Raw genomic sequence first — 17,213 nt, forward strand, 5'->3', positions numbered from 1 at the left:
AATGTCCGTGACAGAGATGCGGGAGAAAATGGAGAGGTGAGCTGTAAAATGGACGGAAATTTGCCTTTCAAATTAGAACCTTCATCAGAGAACACATACAAACTAATAATAGCCAGGCCCCTGGACAGAGAAAATGTCTCCGCTTACAATATCACCATCACTGCCGTGGACCGTGGCAGGCCGGCGCTGTGGAGCAGCAGGGAGCTGGTGCTGGAGGTGTCGGACGTGAACGACAACGCGCCGGTGTTCGAGGAGGCGGCGTACAGCGCGTACGTGGCGGAGAACAACGCGGCGGGCGCGCTGGTGGTGCGCGTGCAGGCGCGGGACGCGGACGCGGGCGCCAACGGGCGCGTGAGCTACTGGCTGGCGGGCGGCAGCGCGGGCGCGGCGGCGCTGGTGTCGGTGGAGGCGCGGAGCGGCGCGCTGTACGCGCAGCGCTCCTTGGACTACGAGCAGTGCCGCGAGTTGGCGGTGGCGGTGCGGGCGCAGGACGGCGGCTCGCCGGCGCGCAGCTCCACGGCCACGGTGCGCGTGTTCGTGCTGGACCGCAACGACAACGCGCCGCGGGTGCTGTGGCCGGCGGCGGGGGCGGGTGGCGCGGCGGCGGGAGGCGTGGCCCCGGCGGCGGCGCCGTTCGAGGTGGTGCCGCGCTCGGCCGAGGCCGGCTACCTGGTGGCCAAGGTGGTGGCGGTGGACGCGGACGCGGGGCGCAACGCGTGGCTGTCGTACGAGCTGGTGCAGGCGTCGGAGCCGGCGCTGTTCCGCGTGGGGCTGCACAGCGGCGAGGTGCGCACGGCGCGCGCCGTGTCCGAGAGGGACGCGGCCAAGCAGCGTGTGGTGGCCGTGGTGAAGGACCACGGGCAGCCGGCGCTGTCGGCCACGGCCACGCTGCACGTGGTGCTGGCCGAGAGCTTGCAGGAGGCGCTGCCGGAGCTGAGCGAGCGGGCGGCGGGCGCCGAGGCGGCGGCGGGCGAGCTGCAGTTCTACCTGGTGCTGGCGCTGGCGCTGCTGTCGGCGCTTTTGGTGCTGAGCGTGGCGCTGGCCGTGCTGGCGCGGCTGCGGCGGGCCGGGCCGCCCGCCGTGCTGCGCTGCCTGGGCGCGCAGCGCTTCTCGGTGGCCGGCGCCGCCTTCCCGGCCGACTTCTGCGAGGGCACCTTGCCCTACTCCTACAACCTGTGCGTGGCGGCGCCGGCGCGCGCCGTGCCCGAGGCCGCTTGGCCGCCGCCGCCGGTGCCCATCCTGTCTGCGGAGGAGCTTCTGGGCGGGGATTCCTGCGAGAAGCCGAGCCCGAACAGCAGCAGCGCCGTCGAGGAGCAGGCGCCTGCCGGCCTCGACGCAGCTCAGGTGTGTAAGTCTGATTATTCCTGTTCTTGTTCTTGAGCCTTTCCGAACTGTTTTCTTCTTTTCCCTGGGTTTTTCCGCATGATGTGAATGGGGTGTGTTGCTATGTTTTTCCGTGACGAGATGAGAAATTGGGGTCACTCCTTTTTCTAAGAGTATGCGTTCAGAAGCCCCAGGTCTTGTTTTTTCGGCAGTAGCAGTTTCAGATACAAATGCAAGTTGTTCTCTAGAACTGTTCCGTTGTGTTAAATTGTATTCGTGGTAACAGTGAAGGCTATTCTATATAGGGAGATTCGCTGAATCTGTATGACGGGTCTGGGAAAAACAAACTTGACACTTGGTGTTGGGGATTTTTCCTTCCTAATCGATTTGTCTTAATCGATATAATGTTTCTGGATGCTGGTGGATGGCAGGATGAAAACTCTTGTGTTAATTCTTCCTTTTCACTATTATATTCTTAAGGCAATTTGAGAGTGGGATTACATGAATGGAGAGTGACAGGCAATCCACCAGTTGTGAAAGACGAAGATGTCACCAATTCTGTGGGAAATGCTGCTACAGAAATGTCGTGAATGGTAACAGTAATGGGAGCAGTTAGCTGTTGTTAGCAGTGTTTTTCCATCCTGAGTGGTATTCTAATGTTTTTTTGAAATTCCTGATCGCCCTTGCCTTCACAAGTGGAGGTGTAGAATATTTTTATTCTTTTAATATTTTAATATTTTTTTAAATTCCTGATGGTCTTTTCATTCGCAAGTGAAGGTGTAGAATGGGCTCAAAAAAGAAAACAAGTAGAGCTAGTTTTCTTTTTCTGTGCTTTTTGCAGAAAGTGAGGATAATTTGTACCTTATTTTAATCGTCCTCAATTTTTTTTCACTAGTTATTACATCGGTTTCTACAAGGATAGGCCACTAAGACCCGGAAAACTTTCATCAAATATCGAGGAGATCCACCAAATGACAAGTACTTGAATGAAGTCCAATTACACATTTATCCATGGTCCCCACCGTTTAGGGTGTACAGCTCTTCTCTTACTGTTCTACAGTATTTTGTTGAAAATATGTCGTGCCAACGTGAATAAGAAAAACTAGCATAATACTCTACTAACAAACTGCAATTCCTTGCACCTTGGGTTTTGAGAACGTGAAAGCTCTTTCCTGTGGCTACAGAACGACTTCATTAAGTGTAAATGTGTATAAACTTAGTTTATTCTGGCCAGGTTCACAGCAGATACTTCATGATTCCAGGTTAGTTGTAGTACAGTCAGCGAAAAGTGCTCCAGTGAGCTACTGTCTGAAATCGGGGGGTGGGCGATAATGATCTTTGAATTGCCAGGGGTTCCCCTCCTGTCCTCTGTTCCCATGAATATCTTATAGGGAGACATCCCAGAGCACCTGGAAGGTGCCTGAGCAATCAAACTTCCTGTCAGTTGTAAGGGGCTGTGTTAGACCCCACCTTCTTCTGCCTTTAAATGGCTCTTCTTAGTCATAGTGCAGTAGTTAAATTATACCGTCTTCTGTATGAACTGAGGAATTTCAAACGAAGTTCCTGCTGCTTGGGTTAATGAGCCAGATATCTCCACTACTCCTGTGGACAGAATTGTGTGTTTGATTATGGCGTTGTGTATCTGTGAGCCTCTTTTGTTTTGCTATCGTCGTCCAGTCATTCAAGCAGCACGGCTTCACCTCGTGTTTTTAGACTAATAGGATAGGAGTTCTACACAATAAAATCAGACAAGATATTTTACTTTACCTATATCGCCGGTAGCAAATTGTATTTTTCTGTGAGTTAGAAACACCCCGCTCACGAGACACCTCTGCTTTCCTCCCGGTCATGATGTGTTCGAGCATAAAAGAAGAGATCGGCTGGAGAAAAGAAGGAGGTGTCTGCGGCAAATATCTCCTTCCCGCTCAGCTGCTCGTGGGCAAAGCAGCGCTCGGCAGCGCTCGGTGCCTGCAGTGCGGGCAGGAGGCTGCGGGCGCCGCTGTTGACCGAGAGGAGCGAGAGGAAGCTCGGAGCGCTGCAGCCCCGCCCGCTGCGGACCCGCTCGATCGCCCGCTCCCTGTTGGGCTCAGCGAGCGAGCGGTCTGCGATCGTTCCCACGGTGGAGAACCGGGCTGCGGAGAGGCGGCGGTGCCGGAAGAGGTGAGCGGAGAAGTAGCGGGATCGGCGGAGTGACCGGCGGGGAGCGGTGATTCGGTGCCGGCGGTGCCGCGGCGGAGATGTGCGCGGCGGGGAGGCGCTGGGGCCGGCGGCAGCGAGCTCTGCTCTGGGGCGTCCTGCTGGCAGCGTGGGAGGCGGCGTGGGGGCAGCTGCGCTACTCGGTGCCCGAGGAGATGCCCAAGGGCTCGTTCGTGGGCGACGTGGCCAAGGACCTGGGGCTGCAGCTACGGGCGCTCAGCGATCGCAGCGTCCACATTGTAGAAAGAGGTAGGACGCAGTATTTCACTCTGCACGGGAAGTCGGGACATTTAGTGACGGCGGAAAGAATCGACAGAGAGCAGCTGTGCCGGCTGGTGGAGAAATGCGTGCTGCGCTGTGAGCTGATAGTGGAGGGACAGATGCAGGTTTACGGAATAGAGGTAGAAATCAAGGACATTAACGACAACGTGCCGACATTTCGAGAGGCAGAAATTGAACTGAGAATGAGTGAGGCAACAGCCCCGGCCTCGCGGTTTTCACTTCCCAGGGCTCATGACCCCGATACAGGAAGGAATTCCCTGCAGAGCTACGAGCTGAGCGGCGACGAGCACTTCTCGCTGGCCGTGCAGGCGGGCCCCGGCGGCGATCAGCGTCCCGAGCTGGTACTGGCGAAGGCGCTGGACCGGGAAGAGGCGGCGTTTCACGAGCTGGTGCTGAGGGCGAGTGACGGCGGCGATCCGGCACGGACGGGCACAGCTCGGATCCGTGTGACAGTGCTGGACGCGAACGACAACGCACCCGTGTTCAGCCAGGCGGAGTACACGGTGCGTGTGCCCGAGGATGTGCCCGTGGGCTCTGTCCTCGTCACTGTCACGGCCACAGACGCCGACGAGGGGCTGTACGGGCAGGTGAAATACTCCATGAAGAAAGAGACCGACACAGCATTGGATATTTTCCATCTGGATTCTGAGACTGGAGCGATCAAGCTGTTGAGGATCCTGGATTTCGAGGAAGGCGATTCGTACGAATTGGAGGTGCAGGCACATGATAGTGGAGCTCTTTTCGACACGACAAAAGTCGTGATCACTGTGACAGATGTCAACGACAATGCGCCTGAACTGACAGTATCGTCAAAGTTGAACGAGATCTCGGAGGACGCCCCTCCGGGGAGTGTTGTGGCCCTGTTGCATGTGCAGGACCGTGACTCGGGGGCCAACGGCGCCGTGCACTGCTCGCTAGACGGGGACGTCCCGTTCCGGCTGGAGAAGTCTTTTGACGACTATTACCGCGTCGTGACAGCGAGAGAGCTGGACCGGGAGCAGGTGTCAGAGTACAACGTGACGGTGCGGGCGGCCGACGGCGGGTCGCCGGCGCTGCAGAGCAGCGCGGTGCTGGCGCTGCGGGTGCTGGACGTGAACGACAACGCGCCGGTGTTCGCGCAGGAGCGCTACAGCGCGCGGCTGGCGGAGAACAACGCGGCGGGCGCGCTGGTGCTGACGGTGCGCGCGACGGACGCGGACTGGGGGCAGAACGCGCGCGTGCGGTACCGGCTGTGGGAGGGGCGGGTGCGGGGCGCGCCGCTGTCGTCGTACGTGTCGGTGCAGGCGGAGACGGGCGCGCTGTACGCGCTGCGCTCCTTCGACTACGAGGAGGTGCGCGAGCTGGAGCTGTGGGTGCGTGCGGAGGACGGCGGCGCGCCGGCGCTGAGCAGCAACGTGTCGGTGCGGCTGCTGATCGTGGACGAGAACGACAACGCGCCGCAGGTGCTCTACCCGCCCGCGGCTCCGCCTGTGGCATCGGGCAAGGGGGGCTGGTCGGGCGTGGAGCTGGCGCCGCGCTCGTCGGAGCCCGGCGCGCTGGTGGCCAAGGTGGTGGCGGTGGACGCGGACGTGGGGCAGAACGCGTGGCTGTCCTACGAGCTGGCCAAGGCGACGGAGCCGGGGCTGTTCCGCGTGGGGCTGCACAGCGGCGAGGTGCGCACGGCGCGCTTCCCGCTGGCCCGCGACGCGGCGCGCCAGAGCCTGGTGGTGGTGGTGAAGGACCACGGGCGGCCGGCGCTGTCGGCCACGGCCACGCTGAGCGTGGTGCTGGCCGAGAGCGTGGCCGAGCTGCTGGCCGAGCTGGGCAGCGCGGCCGAGGCGGCGGCGCCGGGCGAGCCGGCCGGCAGCCTGACGCGCTGGCTCGTGCTGGCCGTGGCCGCCGTGTCCTGCCTGTTCGTCGCCTTCCTGCTGCTGCTGCTGGCGCTGCGCCTGCGCCGCTGGCGCCGCGAGCAGCTGCTGGCGGCCGACAGCGGCGTCTTGCGCGGCGTGCCGGTCTCGCACTTCGTGGGCATCGACGGCGTGCGCGCCTTCCTGCAGTCCTACTCGCACGAGGTGTCGCTCACGGCCGACTCGCGCAAGAGCCAGCTGCGCTTCTCGGGCGGCAGCTGCTGCGACACCCTGCCGGCCCGGCCGCCGCCCGACGAGCCCGCACCGCTGCTCGGGGAAGAAGAACCTGTCGGCACTCGCCCCACGGACCCAGCCGCTGCACCGGTGAGTTCCTTTCAACCATACTCTTTCAGCAATGCTTACCTTTCCTGCTTCCTTGCTGTTTCACCCCGTAGTCTGTGCCCTAAATAGGGAGAAGGCGAACATTTTTTCACTGCCCAGGCTTACATGTGGCGGGTGGCATGGGGCAGGAGCAGTGGGTGTGTTGCTGACTGGACGTTTTATATGGTGTTTCTTACGTGAGCACTGTGTTTTATGCTGTGCCATAACCTTGAAGGGTATGTGGTGATTACTAGATTTCTGCAGCTGTTAACTTTCTGGCTTGTTTCTTCAGAGGATCCTGTTGTGGACCTTTATATTTGATAGTATCTGATCAGATCTGTTGACCTCGTTGCTGAATTGCCCTCGTGCTGAAGGTGTCTTTGAGCTGATACTTTAGTGACTGGGGTTTTATCAGATATGTATATCTCTTATGAACTTGAGACTATTTTAAGTTTCTTTGAGTAATGTGAAGAGCAGAAAAAGTTCTTTAATGTGTTAATGTTTTGACCTTTGTTCTTACGTAAGGAGAAGATGTACATACAACTTTTTTTCAGAGGCAGCTTTGATGTTCTGCAGTGTTTGGGCAGGGCAAAAAAATGGACAAGTATTGAGTTCATCAGTTTGCTTTCCTACTGCATGCTGTTTCCAGCGACAGGCAATTGAATTCTGCCTTGCTCGTTTCAATGAGGTAAAGGTGGGCCTGCGTGTGTCTGATAATGTGTCTGAACATCTTAGCAGCATCAATGCTCTTGCTTGTCACATACTCATGGTGAGCAGTCAGTGCAAAGTCAGCCAGAGAGTGGCCTAAAGCAGGAAAAGAGAGGATTGTACCGTCACCTGGCTGGGTGTCTCTTCATGTTGTGGCAGTTGCCAAGGCCTGTGACACTTACAGCAGGTGCCCTTTTCCTGCATCCATAAAGGGGAGGCCAATCCCCTGAAGAATTTGTCTGCAAGCAATACCCAGGGAAGTGCAAAGTTGCTTCAGAGATTCTGTGTGTAAGAACTGCCACATGAAGCATCATTTTTCTTGCTATATGTTCTACTGTGTCTGGATGTAGAATTTAATCATGGTTGAATTATGCTTTTCTCAGCCTTGACCAACCTTCAGATGTTATAAGTGGCTCTTGTTTTTATGAAGTAACTGTTGGTGTTATGTCATGTAATGTGTGAGTAAAGGCTGTGAATACAGAACAAGGAGGACAGAGAATGGCGTCATACCAGGGAAAAGGTGAATCAATGCAGTTTTAGCTGAACAATTATTTGATACTGTGCCCAGTACCAAGGCTTTTGCCATCTTTTCTGTGATCCTGCTTTCTCTGTTTTTAAAGACAGTGGTAGTTCTCTGATAATAGAGCATTTGTCCAATAACTCTGCATTTAGAGAGATGATGTGTGGGTAGATGCTGTGAATGAGTGGTTTACATTGCCTAGAGAATCGCCATCAGAGATCTCAAACGTGGTTTTAATATGATTTTTTAGAACACGGGGAATGTAAAGGATGAGAGGGTACTTCTGCTAGAAATTTACTTGACATTTGAAGTATTTGTAAGAAACTTACTCATTTTATCCTCTCTTACGTCAGATAGAACTCTTCCTGAGAATGCTGGTTCTTGGATGTAGACATAAAGTTTGCATTAATTTTTGCAGAGTCACATGTCTTCTGAAATGCCCATGTGCTGAAGAAGAACGATGTTGTCTTTGAGTTGATTCTGAAGACTGAGACTTTAACTGAACCACGTGTAGCTTATGCCCTCTAGAACATTTTATATTCTGATGCATGTGTTTGTATTATGATACCTCTTCTCCATAAGCAGAAGTTGTGTGGGAAATATGGCTTTCCATGATGTCTGTCTTCAAAGGTAGCTCCTCTCTTGCATGATACTTGAGCGCACGGAAACATTCTGTCTGCACAGAGACAGGACAGGTTTGCTTGGCTGTGGTTCGAAATGCCTAAAAGGGTGGTGGAAACATTCAGTTTCCATTTTTTGTTATATGAATCCCATTGTTGCGATCCTGTGCATTTTCTATTTCATCTTCTTGAAAGAAATTACTTGGAGATCTGTGCCTCATGATATTAGATACTTCCTCCTGTGTACCTGCTACATTTGACACAGCCTGAAATGTTAAGCTATAATTTCTTCACTTCTGTGGGTTTGTCATTCCTTCCTTGTTGCTTCTCATGTTCTAAAACTGGGTCTGAGTTTGGCTGATAGACCTTGAAGAAGGGATCTGTTGAAATTAACAGACTGGGAGAGCAGTTTCTACTCACACCCTGAAGGTGTTTAGCTGCCAAGACAAAGACTTTGATATACTTCGGGTTCTGTAAAATACTGCTGAACTTCAGTGTCCAGTTCTTTTTCACTTGCAGTTGACATAGGACCAGTAGTTGGATTTATCCATCGTGCAACTAAATACTGTGAATGCAGAACAAGAGGTTGAATTCATATTAGGAAATTAGGTGGATTATTGCAGTTTTGACTGAGCGCTTGTTTGATTTCATGGTGTGCCATTTTTGTCTGTGATCCTGGTTTCTATTTTGAAAGGCAGTGGTAGGCCTCTGATAAGAGAGCATTTGTCCAATAGCTCCACATTTAGAAGGATAACACCTGGTTTGATGTCATTAATGAATTATTTCGATTGTCTAAAGAATCTCTGTCAGAGGTATTATCAAAAGTGGCTTAATATGATGTTGTGGAAGCGTGTCTTTAACAAAGTTTGATGTCAAGGTTCACTCTATTACTACATGGATGAAACATTTAAAGGACTCTTATCAAATTAAACTCCTGGCTTTCTAAACTCCTGATGAACTTACATGCAACCAGGTCCAAGCATAGCCTCAGATATCACCTGTGGCTTATCTCTAATGGAATTATCTACATGGATTTCATTAGTATTAACTTATCAGTCACTTACTGAGGTTCTGCTGTGGCTGAGGGGTCTGGCCGCCTTGGGCAATGAAAGATCTCTTCATCTTAGGTAAGGAATGTCAAGTCTTGAGGGGTGTTACTGTTCTAGGGGAAAGTTACCTGGTGTGCAGTCCAGCTGCACTGCAGGGAAGCCTCAAATTGGACCCATCTCTTCATGGTAAAAGATCTCCCTGCCTCGAGGACCAAGCTTGAGAGATGTCCCATAAAATGTGAGGTCATCGCCATGCAGCCAAGCTGCCTAGCAGGGAGATTTCAGAAAATAAATATGACAGCTCACATTGACTTTATGTGAGAAATTGTTTGGCTCAGAGTCAATTGCAAAAACCAGGAAAGGTCTGCATGAGACTCCTTGTGCCCACAACTTTCTTTGTTTGATAAAGGAGTCTGGGAAAAGACACTTGCACATCACTCTGCTCCTTGGAGGTTTTTCTAGAAGAGTTCTTGGCCCAGCTTTGGCAAGTTTCTAATTCCTGTGTGAAACCTCTTTATCTAAACTATATCTCCCTGGAATGTGGCAATGGAGAGTTTGTTTGAAGTTGTAATAACTTTCTTTCAGGCATTTTTTTCCTGGAAGGTTGTGCTTCCGTCTCCCTGTTTTTGGACAGTGCTTTTGCACTAGAAGCTGTGAGCGGAGTTTTTTTCAGGAAATACTTACTTCAGTTACCTAAGACAAAATTCTATGTGTAAGAATGAAGAAACAGAGTGCAAAAGAAAGCCTGTTCAACTTTCTCACAAGACTTAGCTTGAGAAAGAGGCCCATGATAAAGCCTTTAAAGTCAGGGTTTCTTACCGTGTGTGGTCCAGAGTAAGACCTCAGGGACTTGCAGCTGGAGACTTTGATGCCTTCCAGGTGCTCTCAGAAATGAATTTCTGTGGTCGAAGTGAAAACTGAGCTATGCTCCTGATCAGCTTCTCTGAAAACATTCTTAATGCATCCTTGCATAGCTCATATAATTGTTTATTCTTTCTCCTCTCCATATGTAGGTTTAATTATAAGTAGTGGCAAAACTTCATCTAACAAGGCCTTGTCCTTTAGTATCTTGTTTAGTCATCTTATATCTGGTGGGAAAGGCAGGAGATGTGAGTGGCAGACCCTTGAGTTCTAGTTCTGAGTGAAGAGATGCAAACATGGCCTTAGAGTAAGTCACGCTTTTGTGGAACAGTGTGTGCAATAAAAGAGGGGAAGAGATTCCCCTAAGTAAATAGTTCAATGACCACATCACTGCTGGTTGACCACTCCTCTTTTGGTTTGTCCATTTATCATTCCCGTGCTTTTGAATAATTACAGATCTTCTTGGAATGGGGGTGATCAGACAACTGTATCTCCTTTATGTGCAGGATAATTATGCATTATCTTCTCACGAGGTATTTTTGTTAATGATGAAGACATAAACAAACCTGAAAGTTGAATAGGATTTTAGACAGATGAGAATGATGACACATGGGTAGAATATTTAATGAATGGGTAAAATAGTTTATACTTCCTGTGGAAGCACTGCTGCATTTCCAAAACCAAAACCGACTACTATATAGTCCAAACTAAGAGTTAACAGCCTCACTTGCTCATTCAGACACTGGTGACTTCCAGGTGCCTCGTGAAACATTTCTTTTAAGGCAGATATATGACAACACACCTGTATATTCCAGGAATCCAGTATTTCCCTCAGGGAGGCCTGTCACAGATTTTGGGTTTGTTTCTTGACAGTCAGAAATGAGTGAGGGATTTGAGCTTCTGCTTTGTGAAAAAGACCTCATGAAGAACACTGGAGCGCAGCCCCATCCGTTGCTGACTCCAGGTGGGTAACAGGCATAGACAAGCTCAAGGAGCACTATTGCATAGGAGCAGTCACCTCTGGACCCCTTCTGCCAAGATGCAGAGCACAGTACAGACTGTAGAGAACAGATGGCCAGTTCCACCAGCCTGGAGATCGTTCTTATCTTTTGGGGACTACAGGACTACATTCCCCTCTTTGTGATTTCCTACACTGTGCAGGCCTGGATTTGTCACAGTAAGGAATAATCAGCCCCATGTGGGGCAGTGGGAGGTTTTTGGTTTGGCTTCTTTGGGTTATTAAGTGCCAGGAAGCATTGTTGTGATGAAAAAAGCAATATCTGAAGCTTAGGAAAGTCACCCAGTACAATTAAAAGAGACGTAGTGACCCTTTAAAATCAGTGCAGTTTTCTTACCTTATACCTCTAGGCTTCAGTGAATTTCTAGGTGCTCTGGGCACAAGTTTTTAAGGGAGAGTTCTGGCAAAGCAACTGAAAATCATAGACCCAAGGCACCTTCCTCAATAAGGTCATATGGAGTTTTGGATTTGTGTATGCATCATCAGAAATCACCGTAAAATTTTCAGTTGATCATGCTGTTGTTAGATGGCCTTACCTGATGATAGGACTTATTCCTAGAAGCTCCCCAAATAAAAGCAGGGGAAATATCATGACAATTATTATGACAGGCCCTGAAGTTTCAAGTGTCCACCAAGAGCACTGAGAGTTTCTCCACATTAAAGAGTAATGAGTGCCGGGATGTGCACAGTGCAGAGCCAGCAGACACTTGTGCTTTATTTTCCTTTGGCAGGTGTGTACAGTGACACGGGTCTGAGTGCAGGTCCACTGCCTTTGAACGTCACATCTCTCCCTCAGTGTTCATTATTGTTCAAAATCAGACCCAGACCTGAGCGTTTCAGAGTAATGTCAACTCTTGTATGGGCCTCAGTGACAACTGTGGGCAGCAAAGTGGAATATCAGGAAAGGTTGAAAAGATTTGCAAGTTTGGCATGAAGTGATAGAGAGGGTTTGGAAAAGAGTTGCAACTGGGTTGTGTAGGTTTACAGTTTGCATATCTCTTGTTGTTGCAACTAGACACGGGGCTGTACCCATAGTGAGTAGCCTTACACACTTTGGAAATGAACTTTCACAAGGCGGCTGCAGCGGCGTCGCGGCGCCTCCGGGTGCCGCTGTTGGCCGCCAAGGAGCGGTGCTGGAGCCGCCGCCGCCGCCGCGTCCTGCCCCCGCAGGCTGCTCGCTCGCCCGGCGCCGGCCAGAGCGGCAGCGGCACGGGCAGCAGCGGCGGCGGCGGCGGCGAGAGACGGCGCTGGGCGGGGAGCAGCGGCGTCCGAGGCGGGCAGAGCGGGCTCGCTGCGCTGCGGCGGCCCCTGCGCTGTGTGGCGAGAGCGGCTGGAAGGGAGGCAGGGCGGCGGCAGGAGGCAGGAGCGCGGCGAGCGCTGGCGAGAGAGAATGGCGGTGAGGCGGCGGCAGAGGCGCGCTGCGGGCTGTGGGCGAGCGCTGGTGGCCGCGCTGCTGCTGTGCGTGTGGTGCCGGGCGGCGGCGGAGCGGGTCCGCTACTCCATCGCCGAGGAGCTGGGCAGAGGCTCGCTCGTGGGGCCGCTGGCGCGGGACCTGGGGCTCAGCGCGGACGAGCTGCCGGCGCGCAAGCTGCGGCTGAGCGAGGAGAAGCAATACTTCACGGTGAATGAGGAAAACGGGAACCTGTACGTGAATGAGAGGCTGGATCGGGAGGAGATGTGCGGCGAGTCGGCGTCCTGCTCTGTCAGCTTCGAGGCGCTGGTGCACAACCCGCTGAACGTTTTCCACATTGAGGTGGCCATTGAGGACGTGAACGACAACTCCCCAGCCTTCAGCAAGGCTGTTCTCGACCTCGAGATTGGTGAATGGACGCTTCCCGGTGCTCGTTTTCCCCTGGAGACGGCTCAAGACGCAGACGTCGGCAGCAACTCGCTGCTCACTTACCAGCTCACCAGCAACCCGTCCTTCTCTCTGGCCTTAAAGGAGAGCCAGGACGGAAGCAAGCAGCCGGAATTAGTGCTAGAGAGAGCATTAGACCGGGAGAAGCAGAGCTCCTTTGAGCTGGTGCTAACTGCACTGGATGGCGGGGACCCCGCGAGATCCGGGACTGTCCAGGTTCGGGTCAATGTGACAGACGCCAACGACAACCCGCCCGTGTTCAGCAAAGTTGTCTACGAGGCTCGTGTGGCTGAGAATCTGCCGGCGGGGTCGCTGGTGCTGCGGATGGTGGCCACAGATGCGGACGCGGGCACCAATGGGCGGGTCTCCTACTCCTTCGGCAACGTCCCGGATGGAGTTCTCGCGCTGTTCGCTGTTGACAGAGAGAGCGGCGAGATCAGGACGGCGGGTCCCCTCGATTTCGAGGAGAAGAATAAATACATCTTGAACCTGGAGGCGAAGGACGGCGGTGGGTTGAACGCTCATTGCAAGGTGCAAATAGACATCACGGACGAGAATGACAACGCGCCCGAGATCACCATTCTGTCGCTGTCGAGCCCTGTGCCCGAGGACGCACCGACCGGCACCGTGGTGGCCGTGCTGAAAGTGAGGGACAGAGACTCCGGTGAGAACGGTCAGGTGTCGTGCGAGCTGTCGGGCGAGGCGCCGCTGTCGATTGTGGCGTCGTCGGGCGGCTCGTACAAGGTGGTGACGGCGAGCGCGCTGGACCGCGAGGAGGCGTCCGAGCATCGCGTGACGGTGGTGGCCCGGGACCGGGGCAGGCCGGCGCTGTGGAGCAGCAGGGAGCTGGTGCTGGAGGTGTCGGACGTGAACGACAACGCGCCGGTGTTCGAGGAGGCGGCGTACAGCGCGTACGTGGCGGAGAACAACGCGGCGGGCGCGCTGGTGGTGCGCGTGCAGGCGCGGGACGCGGACGCGGGCGCCAACGGGCGCGTGAGCTACTGGCTGGCGGGCGGCAGCGCGGGCGCGGCGGCGCTGGTGTCGGTGGAGGCGCGGAGCGGCGCGCTGTACGCGCAGCGCTCCTTGGACTACGAGCAGTGCCGCGAGTTGGCGGTGGCGGTGCGGGCGCAGGACGGCGGCTCGCCGGCGCGCAGCTCCACGGCCACGGTGCGCGTGTTCGTGCTGGACCGCAACGACAACGCGCCGCGGGTGCTGTGGCCGGCGGCGGGGGCGGGTGGCGCGGCGGCGGGAGGCGTGGCCCCGGCGGCGGCGCCGTTCGAGGTGGTGCCGCGCTCGGCCGAGGCCGGCTACCTGGTGGCCAAGGTGGTGGCGGTGGACGCGGACGCGGGGCGCAACGCGTGGCTGTCGTACGAGCTGGTGCAGGCGTCGGAGCCGGCGCTGTTCCGCGTGGGGCTGCACAGCGGCGAGGTGCGCACGGCGCGCGCCGTGTCCGAGAGGGACGCGGCCAAGCAGCGTGTGGTGGCCGTGGTGAAGGACCACGGGCAGCCGGCGCTGTCGGCCACGGCCACGCTGCACGTGGTGCTGGCCGAGAGCTTGCAGGAGGCGCTGCCGGAGCTGAGCGAGCGGGCGGCGGGCGCCGAGGCGGCGGCGGGCGAGCTGCAGTTCTACCTGGTGCTGGCGCTGGCGCTGCTGTCGGCGCTTTTGGTGCTGAGCGTGGCGCTGGCCGTGCTGGCGCGGCTGCGGCGGGCCGGGCCGCCCGCCGTGCTGCGCTGCCTGGGCGCGCAGCGCTTCTCGGTGGCCGGCGCCGCCTTCCCGGCCGACTTCTGCGAGGGCACCTTGCCCTACTCCTACAACCTGTGCGTGGCGGCGCCGGCGCGCGCCGTGCCCGAGGCCGCTTGGCCGCCGCCGCCGGTGCCCATCCTGTCTGCGGAGGAGCTTCTGGGCGGGGATTCCTGCGAGAAGCCGAGCCCGAACAGCAGCAGCGCCGTCGCGGGAGAGCCGCCCGCCGATCCCGACGCACCACAGGTCTGTAAAGCCGCGCGCTCCTTCTGTTATTGAGGCTTTCCTAACTTCGTCCTTTCCGCCCTCATTTTCTTGGCGTGTTGTCAATGCGAATTCCTCATCTGTGTCTCCCTGTAGTCACGGAATTTTTTGATTTTTCCTTGATAACAGCTTTAGTTTCAGCTGAAATGCTTTGACTACAACTATCTTTTGAACTTGCAGCAGTGCTCCCCTGTGTTTCCCGGGGTTGTATTGTTGTGGGGGTTCACATTCCTGTCTCCATGAATGATTGATTTAAGGAAAGGGCTATCCCCCTTCCATGGAGAGCAGGAAGCCAGCGGTGGCACTTGTTTCTTCCTTGATAACGAAGTCAAGTTTGATAACAGAGTCAAGTTCAGTGGAGACTTTTTGTCTTCAACACTTGTGCTCTATAAATTATTAAAATGTGTTTGCAGCATTGAACTTGGATGCTTACTCTGTAGGAGAACTGCTCGTTCTGCGTGACAGAGTAGGAGAAAAAAAACCACTGACAAGTGATGTTGCAGCTTTTTCCTTCCTGGTTGCTTTGTCCAGAAAGGGTGTAGTTGAAACTGGTTTATAGTTGTACACAGACCCGTTCGTTAGGTTTTTTTTTTTCCCTATTTGAACCACAAAGGTAACGTGTGTGGATAGTTACGTTCTCCATCCCGAGTGAAAGAAAAGAGTGCCACCTGTTTTGGGGGGCAATGCAGCAGTAGGCTGGCTTCCTGTGTGAAAAGTAAGGAACACTAAATTTAACTGAGGAGAGTGAGATTCAGAGATTCGAATTCCTTCCAGTTTTCCTTTGAGAGTATTAGCTGCATCTTTATTTCTACCTATAATAATCAGGTAACAATTAGCTCCCTGAATTCAAGAAGCATGCAATTGGTCTCGTCCTGCTTATGGTGATGAGCCTGATACCTCAGGTTAGCCGTGTGTGTGTGTGTATATGTATATCTAATGTTTTCAATCTCAGACCCTGTTGTTGAAGATGCTTTTGAACAAACAGGGAAAGACTAACGGTAATGTACAGGTTGAAATCAGAAAAATATGCTTTAATTTACATATATTGACATTAGTAAATTATTAGTATCTCCTGCGGTAGAAGCACCACGCCCACAGCATGCCTCTGTTTTCCTCTCGATCGTGATCTGGAGGATCAAAGCAGAGACCGGCTGGAGAAAAGCCAATGCAGGAGGTCACCGCTGCACGGGAACCGATGTCTCTGTGGCAAATACCTGTCCCCGCGAGCTGCCGTGGGAGAGGCAGGGCGGGCATTGCTCGGCAGCGCTCGGTGCCTGCAGTGCGGGCAGGAGGCTGCGGGCGCCGCTGTTGACCGAGAGGAGCGAGAGAAAGCTCGGAGCGCTGCAGCCCCGCCCGCTGCGGACCGGCTCTGTCACGGGATCGCTGGATTCCTGGTTCGGCGGGCGGACGGTCTGCGATCGTCCCCGCGGTGCGGAACCGTGCTGAACCGAGGCCGGAGGACTGCCAGAGGCAGCGGCCGGGATCGGCGAGCCCGAGAAGGAGCGTGAGACAGATCGGCGATCGGCGGTAGGGAGCTGCTCGCGGTGTTTCGGTGGTGCGGTGCCGCGGCGGAGATGTGCGCGGCGGGGAGGCGCTGGGGCCGGCGGCAGCGAGCTCTGCTCTGGGGCGTCCTGCTGGCGGCGTGGGAGGCGGCGTGGGGGCAGCTGCGCTACTCGGTGCCCGAGGAGATGCCCAAGGGCTCGTTCGTGGGCAACGTGGCCAAGGACCTGGGGCTGCAGCTGCCGGCGCTCAGCGAACGCGGCGTCCGCATTGTGTCTGAAGGTAGGACGCAGTATTTCGCTCTGCACGGGAAGACGGGACATTTAGTGACGGCGGAGAGGATCGACAGAGAGCAGCTGTGCGAGAGTGTGCAGCAATGCGTGCTGCGCTGTGAGCTGATAGTGGAGGAAGAAATGAAGTTTTATGAAATCGAAGTGGAGATTGCGGATATCAACGACAACGCCCCCAGCTTTCAAGAGGCAGATACTGATATGAGACTGAGCGAGATGACGGCCCCGGGGTCGCGATTTCCACTGACAGAGGCTCATGATCCGGACTCGGGCCGGAATTCCCTGCAGAGCTACGAGCTGAGCGGCGACGAGCACTTCTCACTGGCCGTGCAGGCGGGCCCCGGCGGCGATCAGCGTCCCGAGCTGGTGCTGGCGAAGGCGCTGGACCGGGAGGAGGCGGCGTTTCACGAGCTGGTGCTGAGGGCGATTGACGGCGGCGATCCGGCACGGACGGGTACAGCTCGGATTCGAGTGACAGTGGTGGATGCGAATGACAACGCGCCCGTGTTCAGCCAGGTGGAATACACGGTGCGTGTGCCCGAGGATGTGCCCGTGGGCTCCACCCTCGTTACTGTCACGGCCACCGATGCAGATGAGGGGCTGAATGGACAAGTGAAATACTCCTTTAAAAAAAAGAAGGCGGCTTCATCGCAGGTATTCAGCCTGGACTCTGAGACGGGAGCAATCACCCTGGGGCAGAACCTGGATTTCGAGGAAGGTAAAACCTACCTGCTGGACCTGGAGGCATATGATGGTGGTGCTCTTTATGATACGGCA

At 55.0% G+C, this 17,213-nt stretch overlaps 1 protein-coding gene across 1 annotated transcript; it reads left to right on the forward strand.

The window, feature by feature from the left end:
* The first annotated feature begins 3,269 nt into the window (after positions 1 to 3,269).
* On the forward strand, positions 3,270 to 16,778 carry LOC125333573 (protocadherin gamma-A12-like). The gene is made up of 2 exons (XM_048319528.1): positions 3,270 to 4,650; positions 16,689 to 16,778. The coding sequence occupies exons 1-2, from the start codon at positions 3,561 to 3,563 to the stop codon at positions 16,694 to 16,696; spliced, it is 1,098 nt and encodes a 365-aa protein (XP_048175485.1). The 5' UTR covers positions 3,270 to 3,560; the 3' UTR covers positions 16,697 to 16,778.
* Positions 16,779 to 17,213: the final 435 nt, after the last annotated feature.

This window comes from Corvus hawaiiensis, chromosome 15 (assembly GCF_020740725.1).
Source record: "Corvus hawaiiensis isolate bCorHaw1 chromosome 15, bCorHaw1.pri.cur, whole genome shotgun sequence".
In the NCBI taxonomy this organism is placed as follows: domain Eukaryota; kingdom Metazoa; phylum Chordata; class Aves; order Passeriformes; family Corvidae; genus Corvus; species Corvus hawaiiensis.

Excerpts from the sequence above, each read along its gene's own strand:
- LOC125333573 (XM_048319528.1), top strand. The coding sequence starts at position 3,561 with ATGTGCGCGGCGGGGAGGCGCTGGGGCCGGCGGCAGCGAGCTCTGCTC.